Here is a 26,428-nt window from a genome sequence, read left to right on the forward strand (position 1 = left end):
GTTACTGACCTCATAGCCACGTTCCTCTGGACATAACTTGCCAAGTGACATCTGTGTTTTCACTCTGCGTACAGCACTCTCCTTATCTGAAAGGCCATCAGACTGGGTAGATATCTCAATGGGGATTTCTGGAGTCTGTGACAACATCTCATCCAGCTTCTCAGCCCGTTGATCTTTACGCCTGTTGGCCAGCTCGTCTGGGCTGTTGGAATGGTCACTGGTATTGCCCTCCTCTCCATCAGACACAGAGAGGTTCTCAGAGCTGAAGGTCGAGTAAGACTGGCAGCTACTAATGCAACGATGCGGCCTGCAAATCCATAAAACATTAATGGGTATGATTTGATTCAAAGGCTGCAAGCACTTGATCTAATGAGCAGGGTATTACAAACAAGGATGAGAAGAAGGCCAAGTCCATTCCTAAAGATACATAAAGAACAGCCTTGGTAGATCAAACCAGAGGCCCACCTAGTCCAGAATCCTTTTCTCATAGTGGCCAACCAGATGCTTATGTGAAGCCCACAAGCAGTACAATAACCCTCTCCCACTCATGACCCCCAGCAACTGGTGTTCAAAGAAATCTTGCCTCTGATACTGAGGCAGTACATAGCTATCATGAGTGGCAACCACTGAAAGCCTTATCCTTTGTGAATTTGCCCAATCCTTTTCAAGGCTCTCCACAATGGTGGTCATTGCTGTTTCTTGTAATGGTGAATTCCACAGTTTAATTAAATGCTGTACCTCCTTTTGTCTGTCTTGAATCTTCCATCATTCAGCTTCATTGGATGACCTTGGGTTCTAGTATTACGAGAGAGGGAGAAGAACTTCTCTATCCATGCATAATTTTATACACCTCTCTCATGTTCCCCTTCCCTTACTCATGTTTATTTTAAACTAAAAAATTCCTCTGATTGGTTCCCATGGAAAAGGAAATGGGTACAACGGCCCCATGGCTGGTATACTCTTCCCATTTTCCAGGGACATGTCCAGTGAAGGATAAACTTGCCTCCAGAATTATCCCTTTTTGTCCTCTCCTTGCTGCGATCAGAGGGAGATCTCTGATGGCAGCAAGGATATCATAAGAACGTGTCCAGAGGAGGGCAACCAAAATGGTCAAAGGGCTGGAAACAATGCCTTATGAGGAACGGCTTAGGGAGCTGGGTATGTTTAGCCTGGAGAAGAGAAAGTTAAGGGGTGATATGATAGCCATGTTCAAATATATAAAAGGATGTCATATAGAGGAGGGTGAAAGGTTGTTTTCTGCTGCTCCAGAGAAGCGGACACGGAGCAATGGATTCAAACTACAAGAAAGAAGATTCCACCTAAACATTAGGAAGAACTTCCTGACAGTGTGAGCTGTTCGACAGTGGAATTTGCTGCCAAGGAGTGTGGTGGAGTCTCCTTCTTTGGAGGTCTTTAAGCAGAGGCTTGACAGGCATATGTCAAGAATGCTTTGATGGTGTTTCCTGCTTGGCAAGGGGTTGGACTGGATGGCCCTTGTGGTCTCTTCCAACTTTATGATTCTATGATTCTATGATAAGACTGTTGTGCTCAATTAGATTGCACTCTAAGGTTAAAATTACTATAGTACTGAGACACCAGAGACAAAATATTTTTAATAAGAAAGCCTCCAGGTTGCTAAATCTGAGGCTTCATTTCTTATTTTTATCTTAATCTTAAAATTCATGCTGAGTCTTATTTTAGCTTACTGGTTCTCCTGGTAAATAGGTTGATATATGTAATTTAACCCTATTTTGTTGTCATTTTAAGTCCTATATTGCCTTTGGCACTGAACAGCAGGTTACAAATTCAGCATTTTCTTATGCAGTAAGTTCTGAAAATATTATTTTAGGGAACTATGTGGGAGGAGGGGACTACCAATCATTTATTCAAACTAACAGGAGGCAGCTTCTGAAGTTGAGAGAGCCAACGTGGGAGAGGATTCCCTAGAGAACACTGCAAGGTGATGACAGTTTCATTAATGCAAAGCAAAAATCACTTTAGCAGAGATGTAGCTAAAAGTACCGTAATAGTCAAAATGAAGATGGAGATCTGAAGCATCTTACTAAGTGAATTCTACTTCTCCCCAAAAGTACTTATATGAGCTGATATATTTTACAGGAAAACGAGGGTGTGCAATTTTGGGGCCAAACAAGCTGATCTGCCTTTAACACCTCACCACCACCATAACATTTAGTAAAACTTAACTATGTCTTAACATCATGATAGTTTTCTCTCTCCCATCCATCCACTGCCAGTGGCAACCAATGAAGAAATGTAGAATGTTGTGATTCCACAAACAGATCCCCCCCCTTACTAGTCATTCTGGGAGAGAGAGATATATATAAATATATATTCTTGGTGGCACAAATATATTCAGCATCACCTCTAGTTTGTCCCTTTGCCAAGACTTGACTCAGCAATCAAAAGAAAAACAGGTGAAAGTTATCAAGAATGCTAAGAGACAGGTAATCAATGTTGGTCATCACACTAGAAAAAACAGCCAAAAAAATCCTGGCCATTCAAACCCAAGATGAAGAGCCCTTTGCCTTGAAGTACCAAAATCCTGGACACATAGGTGGCATGATTGACCACACCACTTTGATAGCAACAGGGTAGGAACTCTCACTTTGGTTCAAAGCAGAAATGATGGAGGTGGCATATAACAGTCTTTTCTCCCCTACCCACAGGGTAAAAACTCATTGCAGGAAGGGGCAATTCAAAGAGGAGAAGCTGTGTGCAACCAAGAGCAAAGCATCCACACTACTCACTAAAGTTTTCTGCTCCCTATGAGTTTTCCTGGAAGAAATGGTATCAGGTTCAGTTACAGGTAAATCCAGTTAGACTCTACAATAGAAAGAATCAATGTACAGGAGTGAGCAGACAGTGCTAGTTTATGGCTATTCTGGAACCACCGAAATAAAAATTGTCGAATGGCATCCATCTGAGAGTTCTTAAAGAAGTCAAATGTGAAATCACTTCAAACAGAAATATGTAACTTGTTCCTAAGATCAGCCTCCATGCCAGAAAACTGGAGAGTGGCCAATGTAACACCAATTTTTTTTAAAGAGAGATCCAGTGGGGATACTGGAAATTTAGGGCCAATTTTTGGGGGAAACTGGTGGAAAACACTGTTAAAGATAAAATTGACAAGAATGGAAAAGAACAAGTCTTGCTGAAGCAGAACCAGCATGCCTTCTACAAGGGTAAGTCCTGTCTCACTAATCTATTAAAGTTCTATGAGGGTGTCAAGCGGCATATAGATGGAGAGATCCAGTTGAGATATAGCATACCTGGACTTTCAAAAAGCTTTTGACAAAGTACCTCACCAAAAATTATTGAGTAAGCTTAGACGTCATGGGACAAGAGGAGAGGTTCTCTTGTGTATCAGAACTGGTTAAGTAACAGGAAGCAGAGAGTTCTCCCAATGGAGGGATAAAAGTGGTGGAGCACCCCCCCCCAAGAATCGATATTGGGATCTGTTCTTTTTAACTTATTCATAAAAGATCTAGAATTAAGAGTGAGGAGTAAAGTAGCCACGTTTGCTGATAATACCAAATTGTTCAGAGAGGTTAAAACAAAAAGGGATTGTGAAATGCTCGAAAGGATCTCTCCAAACTCAGAGAATGGAAAGTAAAATGGCAAATGCAATTCAATGTAAGCTAGAATTGGGCAATTCCCCCCCCCCAAAAAAACATTTTTTAAAAATATATTCTCATAGAGTCTGAATGGTTGGTGACTTGACCAAAAATGGGACCTTGGAGTTGTAGGGGACAGCTTGATGAAGAGGTCACCCCATGTGCAAAAGCTGTGAAAAATGGTAGGAATCCCTAAAGGTAAAGAGGTAAAGGGACCCCTGACCGTTAGGTCCAGTCGCAGACAACTCTTAGGTTGCGATGCTCATCTCGCTTTACTGGCCAAGGGAGCCAGCGGACAGCTTCCGGGTCATGTGGCCAGCATGACTAAGCCGCTTCTGGCTAACCAGAGCAGCACACGGAAACGCCATTTACCTTCCCGCCGGAGCGGTACCTATTTATCTAATTGCACTTTTTGGTGTACTTTCAAACTGCTAGGTTGGCAGGAGCTGGGACCCAACAACGAGAGCTCACCCCGTCACAGGGATTTGAACTGCCGACCAGGGATCCTTAGCGGATTGATAATAAAACTGACACAATATCACAATGTTATCATACAGATATTTGGTGTGACTTCATTTGGAATACTGTATACCGTTCTGGTCATCTCACCAGGAATGGTACAGCTAGAAGGGGTTCAGAAAAAGGTAGCCAAAATGACTAAAAGAATGGAGCAACTCCCCTTGGAGGAAAAGTTACATTTGGGAACTTCTCAGTTTAGAGAATAGGTGAGCATGAGAGGACATGATAGATGTGTATAAAATTATACATGGCACGTAGAAAGTGGATGATGTTTTCTCCCCTTTTTCATAACACTGGAACTTCAGTAATCCAATGAAGCTGAATGTTGGAAGATTTAGGACAGACAAAAGGAAGTATTTTGCAGAGCACATAATTATAGACTATGGAACTCTCCCAAAAGAGGTAGTGATGACCACCAACTTGGATGGCTTTGAAAGAGGATTAGACAAATTCATTGAGGTTAAGGCTATCTTTTTGATGGGCGGTGTGCCAGCTGGGTTGGACATCTCTCAGTCCTCCACACTATACAGTACTAATGGGAGTTTATATTGATGTAAAATACATCATCAGCATGCATTTCCTTTGCCTTGATCACCCGTGAATTCCATCAAGGATGAATTGAAATTTATCTCAACCCTACTTAACCATATCTACATTTAACCAATTAGTTAAGGAATTCTCCCTCCTCTTCCTGGAACACATCCTGGCACAGTCCAGAAAATAACTATTTTGGCAAGATGTTTGAGGGAGTAGTGGCTGTTCCAACTCCAAACAGCCTGAGGCGATACTGATTAACTAGATCCATTGCAATCTGGCTCAGGTCTGACTTTTGAAATGAAGCAATTTGATTTTAATATGGAAGAAGTTTTACTACTGAATGATTTTATTCTGCTGTTTTATTTATTTTTTAACCATGCAGAGAGGTATTGTTTTTAGATATTGTTGTTTTTATTCTTTTCTTTCTTACTTTAATGTTGTTTCAGCACCAGGCAAAAACCTTTTTTAATTTTCATAGGTTTTTAAAGTCTTCCCCCCATGGAATGTTTGGAATGTTTTTATTCTTTGCTACCTCATTTGGGAATTTCTTTAAACTTAAAAGCAGATTACAAATGTCAAAAACAAATATACATCATTTTGAATCATAGATCATAGAGCCTGCCTACTTTCCAAAAGCAAGTAATGTATGCCTTTTATGCAGGAAAGAATCATGACTAATTGTGCTAGCAATTTTTCTAGATTTTTGTAGATAAGTCTCTTGTTCTTTTGCATACCAGAAAAAACGTACTGTGGGGGAAACACATTAGAAGCAGCATCTCATTATTATCATGATCAGATCTAGACATTTTCAGTATAAATGTGACATGGGTAGAGAGTTTTTTATGCTATTTTTTCTGGTAGTTTCCCTGTTCAAAGAACCTGGATAACAAATAATGTCACAGTCACCCCTCTTAAGTTCTCATCATGTTACAATGGAAAGGACGATTGGTCTTACCTGACGTGTAGATTTGGTGGATAAGGAAGGGTTCATTGAGGGATAATGTTCATGACAAAAAACAATCAGATCACAATAAGCCCACACAAGCAAACAAAGAAGGACAGAATAGAAAAGAAAATGGGAAGAAAAAAAACACTTAACTGACAGATTCACCAAGGCAGGAGAGAAAAAACTGAGATTATATCCACCTCCCAGAATTCTGCTCTCCTGGCTTTGTCATAGCTTGTGAACATTACCCAATCCAGTTAACCCTTCCTCATCCCACCAAAATTTTAACTCCCCATCCTTTTGTTAAACCAAACCTTTGTTTAGCAATTTAGATAAAAATAGAGAAGTTCAGTGTCCTACCTCTGTCTCCGTGGGAATTCCACTTCACTATCCACTTCTCCTTCTTCTTGTTCTGAAGAATCATCGCCACTCTAGTAGAAGATTAAAGACAATGTTATTTGCCACTTATTTACATGCATACAGCCACCTGAGCAACTTTCATGAACAGAAGTCTCCAAAGTCTACAGAAAGAACTAAGAAATTTAGGGTGCATGAGAAAACAGCAAAATGTAAACCTGTCCATTGCTTTCAGGATGGTTGGAGGGATCTTACCTTTGGGATGGGTCGTGTTTTACCCGGTAGTCCTGGAGTACTTGCAGGATGAGATGAGCCAAGAGAAGACACTGCTCTGTGGCTGCTGAATTCACCTTCCTCATTATTTCCAGGAAATTGCTTATTTGCATGCAATGGTGCATCAGACTTCTCCAGCCCTGGCTCAAGTGACTGTCCTTGATTTGCAGTATTTGTCCCCATCCTGCACTGTGGGCAAAGGTTGTATGTATCTCCTTTACAACATTCCCAATGATTAGCCTCGCCCTCCCCATTCTCGTTCTCCTCCAGATTTCTCCGTGAATCAGCTTCCATAGCAGCAGAGATAAGGTCAGGACTAGAACCAGACATCCTCCTTTGGGCGTGATTACTAAGAGGACTGCGTAGGGCTGCAGCAGGGCCAAAATATCGAAGGTTGTTAGCACAGTTGGCTATGTCCTGCCCATGGGTGTTCATTCGGGGGTGATGCCCATGATGATGGGGGTGGTGCTGATGATGGTGAGATGGATGGGCCAAGTCATCTTGAGCTGACTGGTTTTTCAAGATCCCTGTGAAATCATTGTAGCTGCCTTTGCTGTTTCCTCGCCGGTGGCGTGGTTTGCTACGGTAACGTCCTTTGCTACTGAGGGTTGACATCTTTGGACTTCCTGAAAGGGGAGAGCCACTAGGAGCCACTTCAGTGCTGGATATGCCATCCGTCTTCAGCAAGTCAGGCCTGAGAAATGTTGCAAAAACCAGCATGCTCTCTATTAGAATTAACATATGCAAGCTTCCATTCTATGAAGGTTTTTACATTATTTCCTTCATTTTTTGTCAACACGCCTATTGATAGATGACATTGAAGTATCACAGGTTTTGTTATAGGTCACATAGTTTAAACTAAAAATAAAATTCGGAATTTGCGGGTACCAAAGGAAGCATTGAGGTGAACCAAAGGCACGCACACATCCAGTGGGCTTCTTGACTTTTTGCCTTTAAAAAAGTGGACCTGCATTCCCACCCCATGCCATAGAACAGACTACCTTTAGATTTCCCTCCCCAGTTACAAAAGCAGTTGTACTATGTACTATGGACAACTCCCCCTTGCGTTCACACAGCAGTTGTTGTTTTCTGGACCCTGGCATGTCTACACCCTAAGTGAAAAAATATGTACATTTTCAATGTATATTTTAATTGAGGCAGAAAGATGAAAATTCTGAAGCAAGGGAGAAGAAAGATAAACCAAACGCTGTGTTGTACAAATGCCTTAATAATATGCTGAAGAAGCGATATGCTTAGTAGAGACTCAGTCTAGGTTTTACAATTTCAACATTTATAAATACCATGTCAATATCAAGTCCAAAGAGTTTTGCCTGCTTAATAATTCAGGTGAACATAGAATAAATCCTATCATTACTAATATTGATACCTGTTTGCAACAACAGGTTTTCTGGCAATGTGAATTAGCTGTAGCAATATGCTAAAGCACTGGTTGGCTACAAAAACCCACCTCTGATTTGTAGGCATTTACTTCTCAGATCTGTGGTGGTTCCACACTACCCACTGTCAACAGATCAGTACATACTGAAGAACTCCTCATTCTAAATGGCAAGGTGCAAAAATGCTGAAATGCCACAACCAATCTCCAGAATTAAAGCTGTCTGGATAACCCCTCGAAGCTACCAACATGAGTTTGACCAAAACTGGGAGGCAGTGGAAGACAGGAGTGCCTGGTGTGCTCTGGTCCATGGGGTCGTGAAGAGTCGGACACGACTAAATGACTAAACAACAGATAACCCCTTAGTACATTTAATCCAGGCCAAATATCAGCTGACCATTTTGCTAATATTAAAAGCTGCACTCTCTGATATAAAAGCTGCATTGGGTACTCTGAGATTTCTAAATGACCAACGATAAAACTCTTTGGTCCAACATTCTGCTCAGGGGTGGCCAACTCCCAAGAGACTGCGATCTACTCACAGAGTTAAAAACTGGCAGTGATCTTGTTGTTGAGCTTTTTCGGGGGGGTTCAGGTCAAAGTTTTTGAGCTTTTTTTAAGGAAGAGGAAGGCCCATTCTTTAGGGGTTCAGGTCAAAGTTGTTGAGCTTCTTTTTATGGGCTGCAGGGCTAAAATGTTTAGCTTTTTTAGGGGAGCCAAAGTTCTTGAGCTTCTTTGGGGGGAGCCAGTGATCTACCAGTGATCTACCAGAGACGTCCAGTGATCTACCAGTAGAACACGATCTACCTGTTGGATGTGCCTGTTAATGTCTAATTCAAGGATGCTACACACCAGAAGATTTGTCAGTGCCACTTGAGTAATCAGTCATTTTGTGCAATAATGGATACTGACCCAAGCAGATGTGGCTTCCTCATTTTGCAGATATATGCACATAATTGTGAAAAGCCTTTGAACATGTTTTTGTTATTTGGCTCACCGTTTAGTCTGGCCTCCAGGCTTGTGTGAGACTCCTCTCCTCTTCATCAATTTTTCCATTGCATTGGCATGGATTATTGGTCGGACTGGGTGACGCTTGTAAGTCCCAGGATATTTCTTTTCCACAGCTTGTTCCCGCCTGCACATGGATTAAAAATGAAGTTTGTAATCTTTTAATTATAAAATGAATTTTTTAGAATATCTGCAATTTCCCCAAGTCAAAAGAATAATAAATAAATATTACAAACTGTTGTCCACGCAAGTGCTCATGTCAGCATTTGGGGGGTGGGTTTGAAACCTAGCCATTCTCTAGGCCACTGTCTTAAACTGGGGAGATGGGGACCCAATACCAGGTCCCCATCTAAAGGGAGCAATACTGATCTAAAGGGAGCAATAACAGCAGCACTACCACCAAACAAATATATGGTAAACAAAATTGGTATGTTTAGGTTAAAGGTGGGTCTGCATCTGAAGAGGTTGGAGTATGCTGATCTAGGCAACAACTAATGTGTCCATAAGTGCTGGTTGTGTTTCATATCAAGATTAAAAAACATGGATGTGCAATAGAAGTGTTGTGCTCTAAAATAAGAAGCTTTCCCCACAACAATCTTGATTAGAAAAAGAAGTGCCTGAAGCAGATCTAAGGAAAAAATAATACTAAGGAATGGTGATTGTTCTCTAGTACTAAGTAAGGGAAACACAAAGAGAACACAATTTCCTGCCATTGAAGCAAATTACGCTTGTCTGTCATCCAGATCTCAAAACAGATCATTATGGGGTTGTTGTTTTAATCTAGAACAATCGGAAAACCTATGAATCCTTGCTTCTAATTATGTCATCTGCATGGCTACAAGGTACATCTATGTGGATGAGCATACTTGATGAGCTCCTTTTCTCGAACCTCCAGCTGTAACATGATGGCACTGAGCTCCATGTACAAATTATTGGCTCTTTCCAGTTTTCTCTCATAATGTTCACGAATGTCCAAGGCATGCCTATGAAAAAGAAAGGAGAGCTACAGGTGAGTGGCTTTTCCTGTAAGGGATAATTTGTACAGGCAAAAGGGAAGCTTAATAGATGTACTTATGCAGACTTATTCTCAATTAAACATCTCATCTACCACTTCCAAGATAAACAAATGATGAAAGTATCTGAATGTTATAAAACCAAAATCAGGGTTTAGATATGAATGAAGCACTCACTAAAGAGAACTCTGTTAAGATCCTTCTCCCATAATTCAGGGTCACCCAGGACAAGAGATTGGCAGTAAATTCAGGACAAACAAACAAAAAGTTATTTCTTTATGCAGTGCAATAGTTAACATAAGGAATTTCCTGCCACACAGGATGCTTATGTCCTTAAAAAGAAATTAGACAAATTACTGACAGATAAAACTATCGACAGCTACCGTGTTTCTCATATTATAAGACATGTCTTATATTTATTTTTTCCTCAAAAAAAACACACTATGGCTTATTTTCAGGGGATGTCTTATATTTTTCCTCCTCCTCCTCCTGCCATGGCCGGTATTGCTGCTGTGCCTATCACTATGTCTTATTTTCGGGGTATGGCTTATATTCCTTGAATGCTTAAAAATCCTGCTATGGCTTATTTTATGGGTATGTCTTAAAATATGAGAAACAGGGTATTAGCTATGATAGCTAAATAGAACATCCAGGGTCAGAGGCAGTCTGAATGTCCTGTTTGCATTCTTCCCAGAAATATCTGGCAGTCTCTTGTTGGAATCAGGATAGTTAATTGATCTGAATTTGCAAAGCTCTTCTCACGCACTGGAAGTCAACAGACCTGAGTTCTTCTCTTCTGCGGCGAATAAGTTCTTCATCTAACCGGTGTATGCAAGTTCCTTCACTTTTAATCTTCTCAAAGTGCTTCTTCACTTCTTCTCTCCATTCAGCCTGCCAAAGCAATTTAGATGGATACACAGCATAACTCATGGCAGTGACAACTGCACAATAAAGAGTTGCACTACTTTAACATATTAAACAAGAAACCCAAGCTTCTTTATTCCAATAGTACTTTTGTGGTAGGAGGCCGCAAAGCTATCTGATCACCAGGCTTGACCAGGGACTCATCTTTTTAGCTCAAATTCTAACATTAAGTACACACGTGTATTGCAAATCTCTCCTAGCCTATAAAACTGATTGCAATTTCAAACCTATGAACAGCTCAATTTCTTCTCAAATCTGTAGCCAGCTGCTTTTCAGGCCCAAGACTACATGGAGAGTATGCAATACTCAAGAAAATATAATAACAACTATTTATATGGCTTTAGATTTCACACCACAATTCCTATGGATTTGCACTAAAATACAGCATAAACATCTTGATCACGTCAGTAAAATGCTTTACTTTAATACTTCACTGGAACAAAATCTGCACCCTGCAGACACCATCCTATCAGGAGGTCCATTCTGCACAATGTTGAAATCAGGCCTTTTGTGTGACAGCACCTACCATTTGGAACTCTATCTTACTGTATATCACACAGGATTCTTCTATATTATCTTCTAGATGCCTGCCAAATATATTGCTCTTTCAACAAGCCTTTTAAAATCTTCATCCCAGCTGGTATCTAGCTTGGAATGGAATTAATTTTATGTATATACTGTTTTTTATTTACAATTATGTTATTATATTGTAAATCGTTTTCAGGTGCATTATGGGAAGATATTCATAAATGAATGCCTGTGCTTTTCTCTTCCTATTCCTACCATACAAGACTTATTAAAGAACACATGGCAAGCCAACGATAGAGTCTGGTGCTAGAAAAAAAAGAAAAAGATTTACCTGAGACTTGAAATAAGTCTCTTGAGGGGTGCCCAACACATCAGCAGATGCAATGTCAAGGTGCATAAGCGTCTGTCGAAAAGAGGGCCGATTCCGGGGCTTGCTTTGCCTGACAAATTAAAGAAAAACAGATGAGACCATCCAAACATAATTAAGAAACTATTTGGAATATTTTTTTTATGGTTTCATTTGAAATAGGCCTTTTTCACTGCCTATTAGAATACCACCACCCCCTAAAGAAAAATAAAGGAGGCAGCAATCAGGAATACACAAATGTCAGTTTCCTTATTCCCCCTCCCATATTTGGCAAAGCAAACCAAACCCTCAATGTAACACTAATGTAGAAAGATTATTAGCTAGATATGAACACTATATCCTCTCACTTTATTTTCCATGCATCCATTTCAGAAGCATCTTCACTTATTCTCCTTTCTCATCCCTTCCTTTCCAGCTACTGGAACAATTATGGTGGAAAAAGAAAAGGGCACCAAATTCAAAAAGTGCTGAATTATAGTCACAAAAGAAGTATTAGAAGCATATTCAAGGTGTGTCCCCATTCTTCCTTTGCAGGCATGGCTTCTACTTATTACCTTACTGTCTGTGGCAATCATAATGCATTCATATCAGTTCATACACTTGAAGTTGTTTTTCCCCAAGCCAATGTATTATTCTAAACTGTGCTTTACAAAAGAACAGACTATACGGTAGTATCACAGGGTTAATGCCACTATCTCACTAGTCAGTGCAGACAGAGATCTCATCCTTCACTCTCATTTTGTGGGCCTACTGTGGCCTTTTTGTACTGAGGGTGGAAGGTGAGTGTGCACAATACCAGTTGGGCACAGTGTGGACAGAACAACCCTTACCATGTCTGCTTCATAAGGATCTTGAATCCATCTGGGCAAGTGGAGGGCACAGGAAGGTGCAAGCTATTACTGCCTACCCCCCAGATGATGGCTGAGGAGTCTACATCCTTATATGGAATCTCTCCAGTGAGAAGCTCCCACAAAACTACTCCAAATGACCTGATAGAAAATGAGAGAGATAAAAATCAGAAAAACTGTATATAACAAGGAGGTTAAGCCCCAGATCTTCCAAAGGAAAGCTGCTAGTGATGCTAAGTCATGAGAACATAGTTGGTCTCAGAAGCTCTGTTGGAAACACTGAAACTGACAAGTACTTACGAATGCATAACTCACCAAATATCCACCTTTTCAGAGACAGGTTCATTGCGAATCACCTCTGGGGCCATCCAAGCTACAGTCCCTGCAAAGGACATTTTTGTACTCTTATCGCTGAGTTCTTTAGAAGTACCAAAATCTGAAATTTTTACTGTATCATTGTGAGTAACTAATACACTGAAAAGAAAAAGAGAGAAAAACAAAAAGAGTTTGAATGTAATTCACAACCACAATTTAGGTCAAATCTCATTTAATGTCTTACACTCCCCACACGCTAACAACTCACTTGGGTGACTTGAGGTCTCTGTGGATGATTTTATGAAGATGTAAATAGTTCATTCCACCAGCAATCCCTGTCGACCAGTCCACAAGCAGGCGAGGTGTGACCTTCCTACCTGCTCGCAACACTTCATACAGCTGTCCATGAGCACAGTACTCCATTATTATACAGTAGCATGGTGCCTGAGTACAAACTCCCCTAGCATAAAAAAAACTATAGATTAAAAACAACAACAACATTTATAATAATGAGAACATGCACGTGAAACAAAATGAAAAGTGCTGCCCACTGCTAATTCTCTTGGACAGTAAAAGTACTTCTCACCTTTGAGACCAAATCACTCTTTCCTTTAATTTATTCATATTCATATTCCACCCTTAAAATAAATTCACATTATTTTCACTTTATCCACTGATTAATTGGTCAGATATGTACCAGAATAGTAAGTGGAATAATGAAATGTCTCCCCAGAGCTATTTCATTCTAAACATTCTATTTTGTTCTAAAATTGAATTTCATGAGGTAGCATTGATTATTATTCCGGGTCTTAGGGCAATATAAGGAGGATGAAATGCTGCTGAATTAGCTCATATTAAAACTCTTTCCACACATAACAATAAAGTTTTCACAAAGAAAGGAGTGTGAAATAAAATTTTAAAAATTGCTGCCATAATGGATTGGGAAGAACTCAGGCTTCCACAAAATACAAAGCATGTTATCCAACTACATTGACCAGGAGTCCATGACCAATAGAAGATGGCTACAATTTATATAATGGGTAAGCAACTTCAGCAACACTATTCACTAAAAAAACAAAACCAACTTCATTTCACCAGCAACAGAAAACGTTTAAGTTTAAACACTATGTATGTGTTACTACCACCTACTGTACTTTTCTCCCATCCACCCAATATCATGCTTATAAAATGGCCACTTTCACATGATTGTATTTCAGCACAATAAGTCAAGATATGATTGAGCCTCATACATCCATAAACAGCAACTTTGTTCCTCCCTTCATATGAACTGGAAACAAGCCAGGAAGTTTCAGTTTGCTACGGTTTCCATTTATATACTGGGAAACTTATGGCTAATGGCTTCCAAACAAGCAAGGATATGAAGCCTTAGTTTAAAGCTGGTTTAATATCCTGGTTTCTTTGGAAACGACAAAAGGAAGCAACTATTAAGTGACACTTGCCAGCTTGTTCACTCACCAATATCTGATCATCTGAGGATAGTCAGTTAATATAAGAATTCTGTTTTACTATCAGCAGGTATGGCTAAATAAATAAATTAATCTTGAAGTTGAGATGTTCCAGCTAGAACTACTGTTTATAGAGGACAGAAGGAAACCATTATAACCTGAACACAATTTAAAGTAAAGATAAAAGGTAAAGGACCACTGGACGTTTAAGTTAAAGACGACTATGGGGTGCAGCACTCATCTCGTTTTTCAGGCCAAGGGAGCCAGTGTCTGTCCACAGACAGCTTTCCAGGTCATGTGGCCAGCATGACTAAACTGCTTCTGGCACAATGGGACACTGCAACAAGTGCCAAAGTGCACAGAAACACTGTTTACCTTCCCACTACAGTGGTACCTATTTATCTACTTGCACTGGTGTGCTTAACTGCTAGGTTGGCAGAAGCTGGGGCAGAGCAATGGAAGTTCACCCAGTCATGCAGATTTGAACCACCGACCTTCCAATTGGCAAGTCCAAGAGGCTCAGTGGTTTAGACCACAGTGCCACCCATAAGACAATTTTGCAGGACATGAAGACATACAGCGTATGAGTAAAAAACAACAACATTCTTCTAGAGTCAAGATAATCCAAGTATGACCTACTTGAAAGCAATGATGTTGGGATGCTTCAGCTTCCTCAAGTGCTTGATATCCGTTTCACTCTGTTCTCTCACTTTCTTGATGGCCACCTCCTCTGCTCTGAACTTCCCTAAGAAAACAGCTCCCTGTGCTCCACTGCCCAACCACTGAAGTTCAGAAATCTCCTCAAAAGGAACTTCCCATGTATCTGATAAGAAACAAGCATTATTATTCTGACTGCTACCTTTTGACAAGCCTCAGAGTAATCAACCAGTTAGTGCCTTTGTAGTCTGCTGCCCTGTTGAACTTTGCTAACATGCAAAATCTCACATCTAGATAATATTTCATTTTAAAAGAAAAAAAGCGCTAGTGTTTTCATTAGCTGTTAAGTTTCCCCGGAAATAACTAGGTGAGCATTCCCATAATAAAAATACTGAGATAAGACAAACACTGTATCTCTTCAACCTAAATATCCTAAATGTTCTACTTAAAGAGGTGCTTGGACCGGAAGTGCTTCCAGACTGGAAGTCAGTAAAGTAAGGGATATCTGACTCTGAAATTGCCTTTGGTGCACCAAACTTTGGGGCACCAAACATTTGAGAGCACAAGTGAAAATCAACTTCAGCTCCCTACAAACAGGAGGGGCCCCATTCATTTAATCAAAGAAGCTCTGGGTATTCATTCCCACTCTACATGGAGCTCTTCCCCACAAATCATCCCCACAAGCACAGCTTTTCCATGCACAACAAATGCACATTTGTTTTGCTTTAATTACATTTTAAGGAGCTCAGAATATTTGTTTCTTGATCTGGTTTGAGGATCCCTGCTTTAAAGATTATTAAAAGCAACTAAGAATATGATCTTGCCACACCTAGGAAGAGATTTTGCATGCAGTCATCCCCACATCCCCCCTCCCATCCCAGGGTAGAAAAATAATACTCCAGATCAGGGACATAGTGTAGGTGGAGCTGGGGGCCATGGCCCTGGGCGCACAATTTATGTGGGGGCGCAAACCATGCAAGCAACCCCAGTGCAGCCCAGCCTGGCGCTTCTCTCTGCCCACCAACGGCAGTGTTGGCCATTCAATCTCCCCCTGCACAGATGGGCAGGCAACTCAGCACGGCCCCAATTTGCTCTGGTGGGGGTGGAGTCGCGGCAGTGGCAAGGGCTGGTGCCTACCCGGCACACACACCCTGGGCATCAACAACCAATCCTACACCACTGCTCCAGATGTCCAATAAATGACCCAATACAAGAAGCAACACAGAATAGCAGAAATCGCTATTTGGTTTCGGGACTGCCTTATTTTTAGACATTATGAAAGGTGAGTGGCAGTGCTTCTTTTTCAGGGGGTACTCAAGGGTACACAGTATCAACACCTCTTTTCTTTTTGTTGAAAAGTGTAACACTTAGTGTTAACAACTTCATGGCACCTATTTTTCGAGGGGAAAAGGCACTGGTGAGTGGGATATGAAACATTGATCCATAAATTCAAATAGATGAGATTGAGTCTACTTCAATTTAATGACACTCTGGAGGCTATACTTTCCCCTCTTTTATATTTGGGAACATTTTTAAAGCCACAAAAATACATGTTTTGACTTTTTAGGTTTACCTTGTTGCTGCAGCTTGTAATCAGTGGAGTAAGCTTTCCCTATAATATTCCATACAGGCTTCAAACAACCAAAGAGTCCTTCAAGAAATCCACCATTTCCACTACTTGATCTGTTGAACTGGATCTTGATATCTTCTGTTCCATTGTGGGTGTCTCCAGGTATATTATCATTGGTGCCCCGATGAACAGTAGTTTCCGATTCATCCTGTTCCGTTAACTGAAGCACACTGTTTTCAAATTGGTCCCTGGAATCCTCACTTACACTGGTCAGTACTGTTGTGGCAACTGGACTGGTCATGTTCTCTGATGCATTACTGTGAAGTAAGCCCTTGTCTCGTACATCTTCTATGATCTCAGATGAAGGATGGAGACCACTGGGTATATGTTCTCCATGCATCCTAGCGAAATCTTTATCTTCATTGAGGGTGTTGGCGATCACAGTCGTAGAGGAGGACCAGCTCAGGGGCTCCTGAGAACTGGTCATTGTACTGTGGGTGTGCATGGAGTTGAAAGTCAAAGATATTGCTCTAACAAACACCAGTGCTCACTCCCAGTGTAGAAAGTGGCAACAACACCTGAAAACGGAACCGCAGAAAGGTTATGAGAATCATATACATGATTACATTTGGAGACAAATATTTTAAATGAACAATAAACTTCAAGACGATTAATCCAAACTACCTATTTGTTCTTCAGTTTAAGCCTAAGGATTCATTTCCTAACAAAAAGGCTATCCTGTCCCAGAGAACTTTTCATACAACAACAGAAGTAGCAATTGCTTGAAGTTACAACTGTTCTCCTCCCATAGTTGTGGTATCTCTCAGCAATATATTGCATGCTGGACTTTGCCCATCTGTCACATTAAGTCACCTGACATCGAAACCAAACTGGCTCATGTGACAAAACTATTGAAGTATTTACACAGCTTGCTACGAAAAATCCAAGCTGCAATAGGGTCATTCCATGCGTCATAAAACAACAATTTTATTAATATAGAATTAGGTATTTAAAGTTAAAGTTAAACAAGGCTGATATACTTTGCAAATGGATTTGTTATCATAATAACCATTCAAAACAATTGTGCCCAACTGTAATGCAATTTTTTAACAAGTGTGCATTTAGGAGAAAACTATGGTATGTTGTGTTATATCTCTATATATAAGGTGTGGGGAGCCTTGGACACCCACTCACCCCAGATGTTGCTGAGATACAACTCCCACCAGCAAGCACAGACAATAGGCAGGGGTAGTGGGAGTTATAGTTCAGCAATATCTGGAGGGACAAAGGTTCCCCACACCTGTTGTATAAATAGGTAATTTCTATTGGGCTACTGTTTGATACTATGAGTTTGGTCTTACTCAGGCATTATTGTAAGGACAAGTGTGAACTTCACCCATTTAAAGGTAAATATTACTGAGGTACATAGGAATGATCTTCTGTTCATCTGTTTTACTATTACAGGGTTGTTAGTCCCAGCTTAGAATAGTCTAACATAGAACACAGTCGTTCCTTAAGACAAGGCAGGCTGAACTGAAGGAGAACCGACAGCTATATATAAGCAGGCTGAAATTAACAGTGGAGAAAAAGCTGGACTTGAGTAAACTGATCTTACAGGAGACTTGCATTTACTGTACTAGAATATGAACAATCCAGTTCCTCCAATTATGTTTTACTATACAGCGTGGATAAGCAAACTAAGGTCCAGGGGCCGGATCCGGTCCAATTAACTTCTAAATCTGGCCCGTGGACGGTCCAGGAATCAGGGTGTTTTTACATGAGTAGAATGTGTCGTTTTATTTAAAATGCGTCTCTGGGTTATTTGTGGGGCATAGGAATTCATTCATCCCCCCCCAAAAAAAATATAGTCTGGTCCCCCACAAGGTCTGAGAGACAGTGGACAGGCCCCCTGCTGAAAAAGTTTGCTGACCCCTGCTATACAGGTATTGTTATACTGTAGCTGTCTTTCCATATTATGTAACACCCTTACAAAGTGGTTGCATCTATAGCAGCTGCTTGTGATTTATATTCAAAACAAGGGATAGAAATCTTTTTTGCCTTATGCACCTATCTCTATAAACCTGGAGGTGAGTAACATTTTTTTTAAAAAAAAAGTTAAGACATGTTAAAAATATACATTTTAAAACAGTCTTAAGATACAACTGCTGAAATCAACTTAACATCCCTGGAAAAAGGTCTTAAAGCATGTCTGGACTATGCAAACTTTGAAAGACAGAAGAGGTTCACAACCTTGAGGTGAACCACCACTGAGAGCACATCTATATGTGCCTTTCCTGCTCTAATTTGTCATGTTATGTTGCACTATTATGCTTCTGGGAGCCCCCATTTTGCAGATACAACTTTTATTTTGTAATTCTGTCAAGCAAGAAGAAAAAAATGTTTACATCTTTGTTCTGGCATTGGAGAAACCAAAGTTAATTACGTATCTGTACATGAATTGACAGAAGGGCTGGATTCTGCTTCCCCAGTTTGAAAAAAGATGTTTCAGATAAGCTGTTCTTCACATAAATAAAAGTTCAGTTTCAATTGCCCAAGAAAATGTTGCCTTTATTCTGCAAACAATACATTTTATATGTATGTTCTTCCCATGTGATATAAAAGATATTTTTAGCATTGTTTCCATTCAGAGCATTTTCATGTTCACAGTCCAATGGCTCTAGATTGCATAATCTAGTGTCATACGAAATAAATAAGGTTGCATAATGACTTCTGGTAATATCAAACACAGTATTCTTTAAAGTTAAGTTAGAAATGGAAATGCACATTAATTATTATATTATTATAGAAGTATCACTGAACTGATATTTATGCTACAAGGTATAGTATAAAAATGAGACTCCAATATCACACATTTCATTAATCTATTTTTCACTGAAGGGATCCACTCTGCTTTCTCTGTATAACCATTATACAGGCAGAAAGAGCTCTTTTCAGCTCCTAGTGCTGTCACATTAAGATATGAAACCAATAAAAGTTCCTGGCAGAAGCTACTCAGAATACCTCTTTTTACATGCCTTCCATTTATATACACTATACAGTACATTTTATTGTAGTAGCCTAAGTGGGATAGCATTTTTGTCATACAGTGTATGACAAAAAACTTATTTCTTTTTAATTTCATAGTGGAGTTGTAAGTAAGTGGGGGAAAGAGAGTCAAGTAATTTTTTAGCATGCCATTGGCTTTAGTTTTTTGACAAAAATGCATGTGAAAGTCACCCATCAAAACCTATTCACCACAAGCTACCTCCTAAACAGAACTCTTTCAGAATATAACAAATAGGGTATTTTGGGATTTTCCTTTCTGAAAGTGTGACAGGCCTGGTTAAACCCAGTTCCTGAATATTTCCAAAATGCAGAACTGTGGTTTAATGTGGTTTACTGTCAATAATATATCACAATGTTGAAAATCATATATCACCCAGCCCTAATATGGAGATACATATGTACTGCAGACCCTCAAAGTGTCCCTATTTTCCAGGGACATCCCCGATTTAGAGAAGCCGTCCTGGTTTCTGATTTGATCCCAGAATGTCCCACTTTTCCTTAAGCTGTCCCTATTTTAATTGGAGAAATGTTGGAGGATATGGTACTGTAGTCTACCCTACCTACCCCAGGTGGGAATTCCTAGACATGGAAGATACAGTGGTATCTCGACTTACGAAGACGGTCCGTTCCGCGGCCGTCTTCGTAAGCCAAGGTTTTCGGATGCCGAAGCGCCGCTTGTACGCATGCACGAAGCGTGATTTTGCACTTCTGCGCTAGCGCTGCTTTGCGCAGGGCGCACGCGGCAAAAAGACTTCCGGGGATGTCAACTTCGGAAGTTGAAACCTTCAGAAGTCGAAGCGTTCGGATGTTGAGGTATGACTGTATACACACACACACACCCCTATTATTTGATGCCAAGGCAGAACCATCAAGCAATCATCTTCTCCTCACTACCACACATACCACCATCAAATAACAATCCACACAACGGTATGGAAAATAGATGCCTGCCATAGGAAAATATTGTCTGAAGTCATTCTCCTGAAGTCATCCATTCTCATTGCCTTTAAAAAGGATACTTTTTTCTATCCCAACCCTGATGCCTACCCCTGTAGTGCCAAAATGATCAAGTAGCAGGTGGTGTGAAAGGCCTCTCCCTGAAATCTTGGCTAGATGGGCTTGGTATAAGGCAGCTTCCTATATTCCTATCATGTGAGAGGGCTCAGGTTTGGACACGTCTATACTTAGGTGGAATGGGTAATAAGAGACAGTCTGTGGAGTAGGAAAGGGGAATTTAACCTCATAATGTGTATTTCCCGCCAACCCCACCTCCAGGGAAAGTTAGTGGAATCTGATAAAGGCATGAGCTGTCTAATTTCCTTATCTTCCCTCCCTCCTATCAGTCCCCTCACCTACATGAAACTTCAACATTCTGGAAGTTCGCAGGTCCTTATCAGGCTGTTGTTTTTGTTTTCTTTTGTTTTGCCTTTTAATTTACATACTTATATACTTATAGGGAGCAACTCTCCCAAGTATGAACTACAACAACCCTACTTTTGGAGTGGGCCCATTTTGATTCCAAACTGATGGGCACTTGGCCCCCATACTCCCCAAAATTGCTATTAATATAAATTATAGAATAGTACCCTATTTCCATATGTGCAGTTGCTGGAGTTGTTGAAGGCAGAACATTCCCATGGTCCCTAGCTAACAGAACCAGTGGTTGGGGAAAGATGGGAATTGTAGTCCAAAACATCTGGAGGGCCGAAGTTTGGGGATGCCTGCTTAAGACAAATACTGTTTCTTTGGTCCTTAAGAGTTCCAAAGATGCAACAGAATTTTTGTATTTTGACCGGGACCACAAGCTGAACAACAAAATTAATTTTAATTGATGAAATAAGCCTGACATCTTACAAGTTTATAAGCATGGTCAAATATTTCATTAATACCAACTCACTGAAAGCATACCTGCAAAACAATGGAAGAAGAGCTGAAAAAATCCTAGTCACTTGGTCAACTGTAATTTGAACAACTAGTTCTGGAACTTGGCAATTTCTGTATGCCATAATGTGATGGTGGCTAAAAGAAATATTCTGACATCTCAGAATTTTAAATGCTTTTTCCAGTTCTGATGATAAACATGAAATTTATCAGAAAAATATCACAAAAAGAGTAAACACTCTGAAGCTACTTTCTCTGGAGTAGTTGATAATTATTAAAATGAACTTTAATACTTAAGGAATTCTATTTAACTCTGCGCACAGGAGGAAACTGACCCTTCCTGTAGCAAATATTAGAGAAAATCCTGACCTCTGCTGACCACAAGAGACAGAAGAGATGCAATGCTCTTTGTCAATAATCCATTTGAAGAGATTAACAAGATGCCAAGCTTCACTTTTTGGAATTAATTAACATACAAACCACAAATCAAAGCTGCACTAGCCTTCTTACAATCTGAAAAGCTAGCCACAGATTTTAAAAAAACCTACTATTAAGCAGTTGTTGTAATATTAAATGCCTATAAACAAGCATAAAGATTCCCCCCAATCAATTAAGAATGGATCTAAGTTAATATTGTATAAGAATGGAAATTTGTCATTCAGTTTCCACTACTTTGAAACACAGAGGCATGTGAACCCAGAGAGTAAGTAACAAAGTATGGAACAAAGAAGTAAGTAACAAAGACAACCAGGTATCAAGGGGGTGGGTGCCCCAGTGGAGAGAAAGGGTAAGATGCACTTTTCCCCCAACATGGAAACCAGGGTTGTGGGGTGGTTTTTTGTTTTTGTTTTTTAGCTTTGTTACTCTCACCTTTTTTTGTTACACTCGTCTTTTATTCCAGGCACAATGTCAAAAATAGAGCTTTACTTATATTTCCAATTTCAGCAATAAATTTAGGAAAACACTATGTTGTAACTTAGGATGGGAGCATTAAAAATGAAGTGGAGCCAGAACTATTAGGTCCAAGGCATTTGCCTGACATTTGTTTTTGTCACTTCTGGTACTTCTTTTTTCAGGCAATTTCTGAAAGGGCAAGATTCAAGGGTAAGATGCATTTCCATTCCATATGAACTCTCACTGATTTCTCTAGCAAGCAGTACAATCAAACCCCAGGAAGGATAATCTCGGTAAACAGTAAATCATTGGGACTATATGTATAATGCTCTATACAAAGTGTAGAACCAAGCTACCTAATTATTATTTTTATGCTAAAAGAAGCCATTTTCATTTCTATGGAAGGATTTAATCATTAAACTTCTCATCAACGCCTAAATTGTTCCCAAATCCAGTCAAAATATATTGACAAACATATTAAGTTTTATTAAAAAGCTGTACCACCATTGAAGATTACATTTTCACAAGGAGGTGGGAAGAGGGAGAAGCCTCCTGTTTTAAGATCAGTTGCAATTTTCCCCCTAGCTATTTGCAATCTCTTCCTTTTCAGACAGCCACAAAAATGCATTCCCTCCCGTTTTAAAAAGAGGGAAGGACCATTACACAACCTCCAGAACAGCAAATGAAACATGTCTATGTTTGCTCTACAAAGAAATAAATGGGCAGAAACAGAAATATTCTTGGCTTTAATATGGTGTCATTCAGCATTTTTTTCCAGTCCACTCACACCCCAAATGCACCATCCATCTGCTCCTCTGAAATAAATGGCAGGAAGGTAACATCGGTCATTTTGCAAATGCAGCCCCTTGAAGGAAGACAGATTTTGTTAATATACTTACAGCGGTGAGTAATTTCTACAATCCTGCTCCATTTTCATGCGTTATGGTGTGGATGGCAGAAAAACGAAACCCAAACCTGATCTGCAAAATACAGCAAGGAAATTCCACCCACACAATCCTGCAACCCCGCTGCAAAGGAGAACACAGACACTACTGACGTCACAGATTCATGAATGGATGTATACGGGGCTGTTTTAGGTTTCAGAATACAGCCTGCCGTGGTGTGTGCTCTGAAAAAGGAGGGGGGGAGAGAAGAGGAGAGTCAGGTGGGACAGCCAATCAGAATCAGGCAACAACAGCCTGCCTTTCTTCAGAGGGATCTCATCACAGAGCAGGCAGATGCTACCAATCAAACCCCTGCGACACAGCATCAAAGGGTTATGATACAGACCCTGCCAGCTGGGATGGGTGTGGGGCAAGTGGGACCGGAAGATAATGAAAACAATGCTGATACGTGAGGTGAATATTAGAACAGCATGTAGAAAAGCTGCAAAACATAAAAGCTCTCTCCCTTCATTATATGATGAGTGCATACAATATAACAGCAAAGCCAGCCATCCGAATAGATCTTGCATGACAAATCTATCAAATATCTGATATCTGCTATAGGAAACTAGTCCATTTATTAACCAGAGACCTACATTACTTGAAGCATACACCATTACACCAAGGGTTGGATCCAGACTTAATTGTGCTTAGAGAAGGTCCACTGAAATGGGATTTGAGTTACTGTAACAAACCCCATTGGTTTCAGGGGGAGCTACTCTAAGCATAACTAAGTCTGTATCCAATCCCAAGTTAAAAACTAAATATTATGCTCAGATGTGAGGAGTATATAAAAGGAAAATAATATAGGATCGTATGTATAATAAAGCGAACACAGTAAATAGAGAAACCTAGAACTTGGTTTTGAAAATGGCAACTCCTCCCAAAGGAGAACAACATTTGAAGTGTTAGGTGCAATTAAAAGAACTGTATGAAATTGGTTGTTAATGTTATTGATATTTATATCTCACCTTTCCTCCAGAATTGTAGAATTATGTTGGTACAGACCCTAACATTTCACATGTTGTTATGTTGAAAAAGAAAGCTACTCTAATTCTCACTTATTAATATTATTTCCATTCTAAATCTAAGGTTCATTCTGGTACCTGATCATTGTTCCAGTCCCAGCAATGTCCCATGCCCTCTCTTCAAGCTGTGCATTGATTTGCTCTTCAAGGTAGATAAACCAAGCTGACACTCAGTGCAGCTTCAAAGAGCAAGAGTAAGACATTCCAACACTGGATTCTTCTATCTGAAAATAGCCAAATAAAACAAGACTAATAAGATTTTTTAAAAGAAAGTATTTGCTTGAATTGCACCAGGCTCTGCATATACTTTTCACATGGTCTTCCAAAGAGAACTGAATCCAAGGGATTCCCTAAATACAAAAATATGAAATTCAACAAAATATAACTATAATGTTTACGTTATATAAGATTTTATATATTGTAAACTAGTAAATATATTTTAAGAAACCTTGTCCTCATGAAGCTATATGAAATGTACAACCTCAGAGTCTCACTGGCTCTATTCAAACATAATTCCAAGCCATAGTTTGGAACCACACAACAAAACTTGGGATCATACACTCCCTCCTCCCTCAAATTCCTTCCTGTACTTCCTAGTTCTGTCAAAAATAGTGTATACAGAGTGTGTACAGAAGAAGGAAAAGGCAAGAAAAGGGGGTACACAAGCCCAAGACTTCCTCATGAAACACCAAACAATTAGTATTACATCTGAACTGAACCAGTATTTTTATGACTCCCAAACCATCACCATATTTTGAATTAAGGACTTATAGTCCCAGTTTGCATGTGATACTAAGCCAAACCATGACTTAGTAGGAATATGCAAGTTCCCAGAGAGGAGACTGTGGCTGCTTTGCTGCTCCCCTAATCTTGCTGTAACCCAGTTCATGGTTTATCTGGAGCACAAAAAGTACAAGCCCGGGTTCCGGCAATATGCTACATGAAATCATTGTTTAGCTCACAGTACTGCAACAGCAGGGCCAGAGGAGAAGCAAAACAACCACAATCTGCCTTTAGGGAGCCTGTGTGCTTGTGCTAACCCATGGTTTAGGTCTACATTACATATGAACCAAATCATAATCAGATTCTTGAAAATGCAGTGTCAGGTTTCAGCTCTGCCATCACCTCTGGAGACACCCAGGTCAATTTATAGAGCGGTCCATCAGTACACACTAACTTCTTCTTGTATTTTACCAATCTAGGGCATTCTTCAAAACTTGATACCTGCTTTAGGCTCCATCAATGAACTTATCAACTGTCCTGACAAAATCAAAACATGTAGGACTCTATTTCACATCAGAGGAATGCTACAACTCAGGAATGATAAGGTACATTCCAGACCTAGAGCAACCTTCTTTTTAGTGGTTAGGCAATCCTTAATATTTAGGTCTGTAAAATCCCAAGTTCTGACTACAAAGTAAAAAAAAAAAAGTTATCAGAACTTCTCAAAATAGTGTATTTACCAACAAATACAATATTTCAAAGTGCCTTCCTTTAAAAGATAGTAAATTGCGCTCAGACAAAAACAGATCCACCCATCCAAAAGTTTAACATGTATAAATGTATAGACAATTGAAACTCAATGACATATAGAGAGAAAAACAATTAGGTGACAGGTGAATGAGTTTGCTTTCATTCCAGCTGGAGAGGTGTGTGCTTAACATTAAATTAGGAATCCAGTATTTTATTATTTGAAATAAGGAACCAACTAAAATATAACTGAGAATAAGAATATCATATACAAGTGTCTTGAACAAAGAAAACTATATTCACAGTGCGGGGGATTTCGGAATGGTTCATTATAAACAGTGCTTCTAAAAAAATGTTTAGGGGTGCTCTCATTTTCCTACTCATATCAAAATACTGCCCCTCAAGAAGGCCAAACTTAGATTCACAAAATGTTTAGAGGTATGTGTACCCCTGTGCCCCCCCCCCAGAAAAAAGCACTGATTATAAATATAAATGTTCATAAATAAAATGACTGAAAAGTTCTATAAAACAGGTGTCCAACCACTGGGAAGAAAAAGTTCAACAGCTTTATAAAACATTTGCTATTTTTTCAAGAAAATAAAAATTTAAAGCTTGTACTGTCAATATTTATTCTTTCTACTATGGGCCCATTGCTAGTTATGGCACATTGAATTATCAGAGTGCATGAGACACTTTTCTCACTCACAGCAGACAATAGGAAAACCCACTCACTCACCTCTTTTGCCCTCCACAGAAGTCATTACAGTATGTGTATTTACAGATTAC

At 39.8% G+C, this 26,428-nt stretch overlaps 1 protein-coding gene across 12 annotated transcripts in view; it reads right to left on the reverse strand.

Moving 5' to 3' along the window:
• The window catches only part of MAP3K13 (mitogen-activated protein kinase kinase kinase 13), a 46,452-nt gene that overhangs the window by 6,306 nt on the left and 13,718 nt on the right, over window positions 1-26,428 (reverse strand). For 4 of the 12 annotated variants that reach the window (XM_060274609.1, XM_060274604.1, XM_060274608.1 and 1 more), the window contains 14 exons: window positions 22,177-24,396; window positions 16,363-16,937; window positions 14,772-14,955; window positions 12,935-13,126; window positions 12,667-12,825; window positions 12,334-12,492; window positions 11,468-11,576; window positions 10,466-10,575; window positions 9,538-9,654; window positions 8,661-8,798; window positions 6,250-6,961; window positions 5,998-6,068; window positions 739-795; window positions 10-307 (listed from right to left, as the gene is read on the reverse strand). In XM_060274609.1, the coding sequence (XP_060130592.1) occupies window positions 10-307; window positions 739-795; window positions 5,998-6,068; window positions 6,250-6,961; window positions 8,661-8,798; window positions 9,538-9,654; window positions 10,466-10,575; window positions 11,468-11,576; window positions 12,334-12,492; window positions 12,667-12,825; window positions 12,935-13,126; window positions 14,772-14,955; window positions 16,363-16,864 (2,808 nt within the window). In that variant the 5' untranslated portion in view covers window positions 16,865-16,937; window positions 22,177-24,396. The other 8 variants (XM_035132504.2, XM_035132505.2, XM_060274605.1 and 5 more) reach the window with 7 other exon arrangements.

Source organism: Zootoca vivipara, chromosome 5 (genome assembly GCF_963506605.1).
Source record: "Zootoca vivipara chromosome 5, rZooViv1.1, whole genome shotgun sequence".
NCBI classification, from domain to species: domain Eukaryota; kingdom Metazoa; phylum Chordata; class Lepidosauria; order Squamata; family Lacertidae; genus Zootoca; species Zootoca vivipara.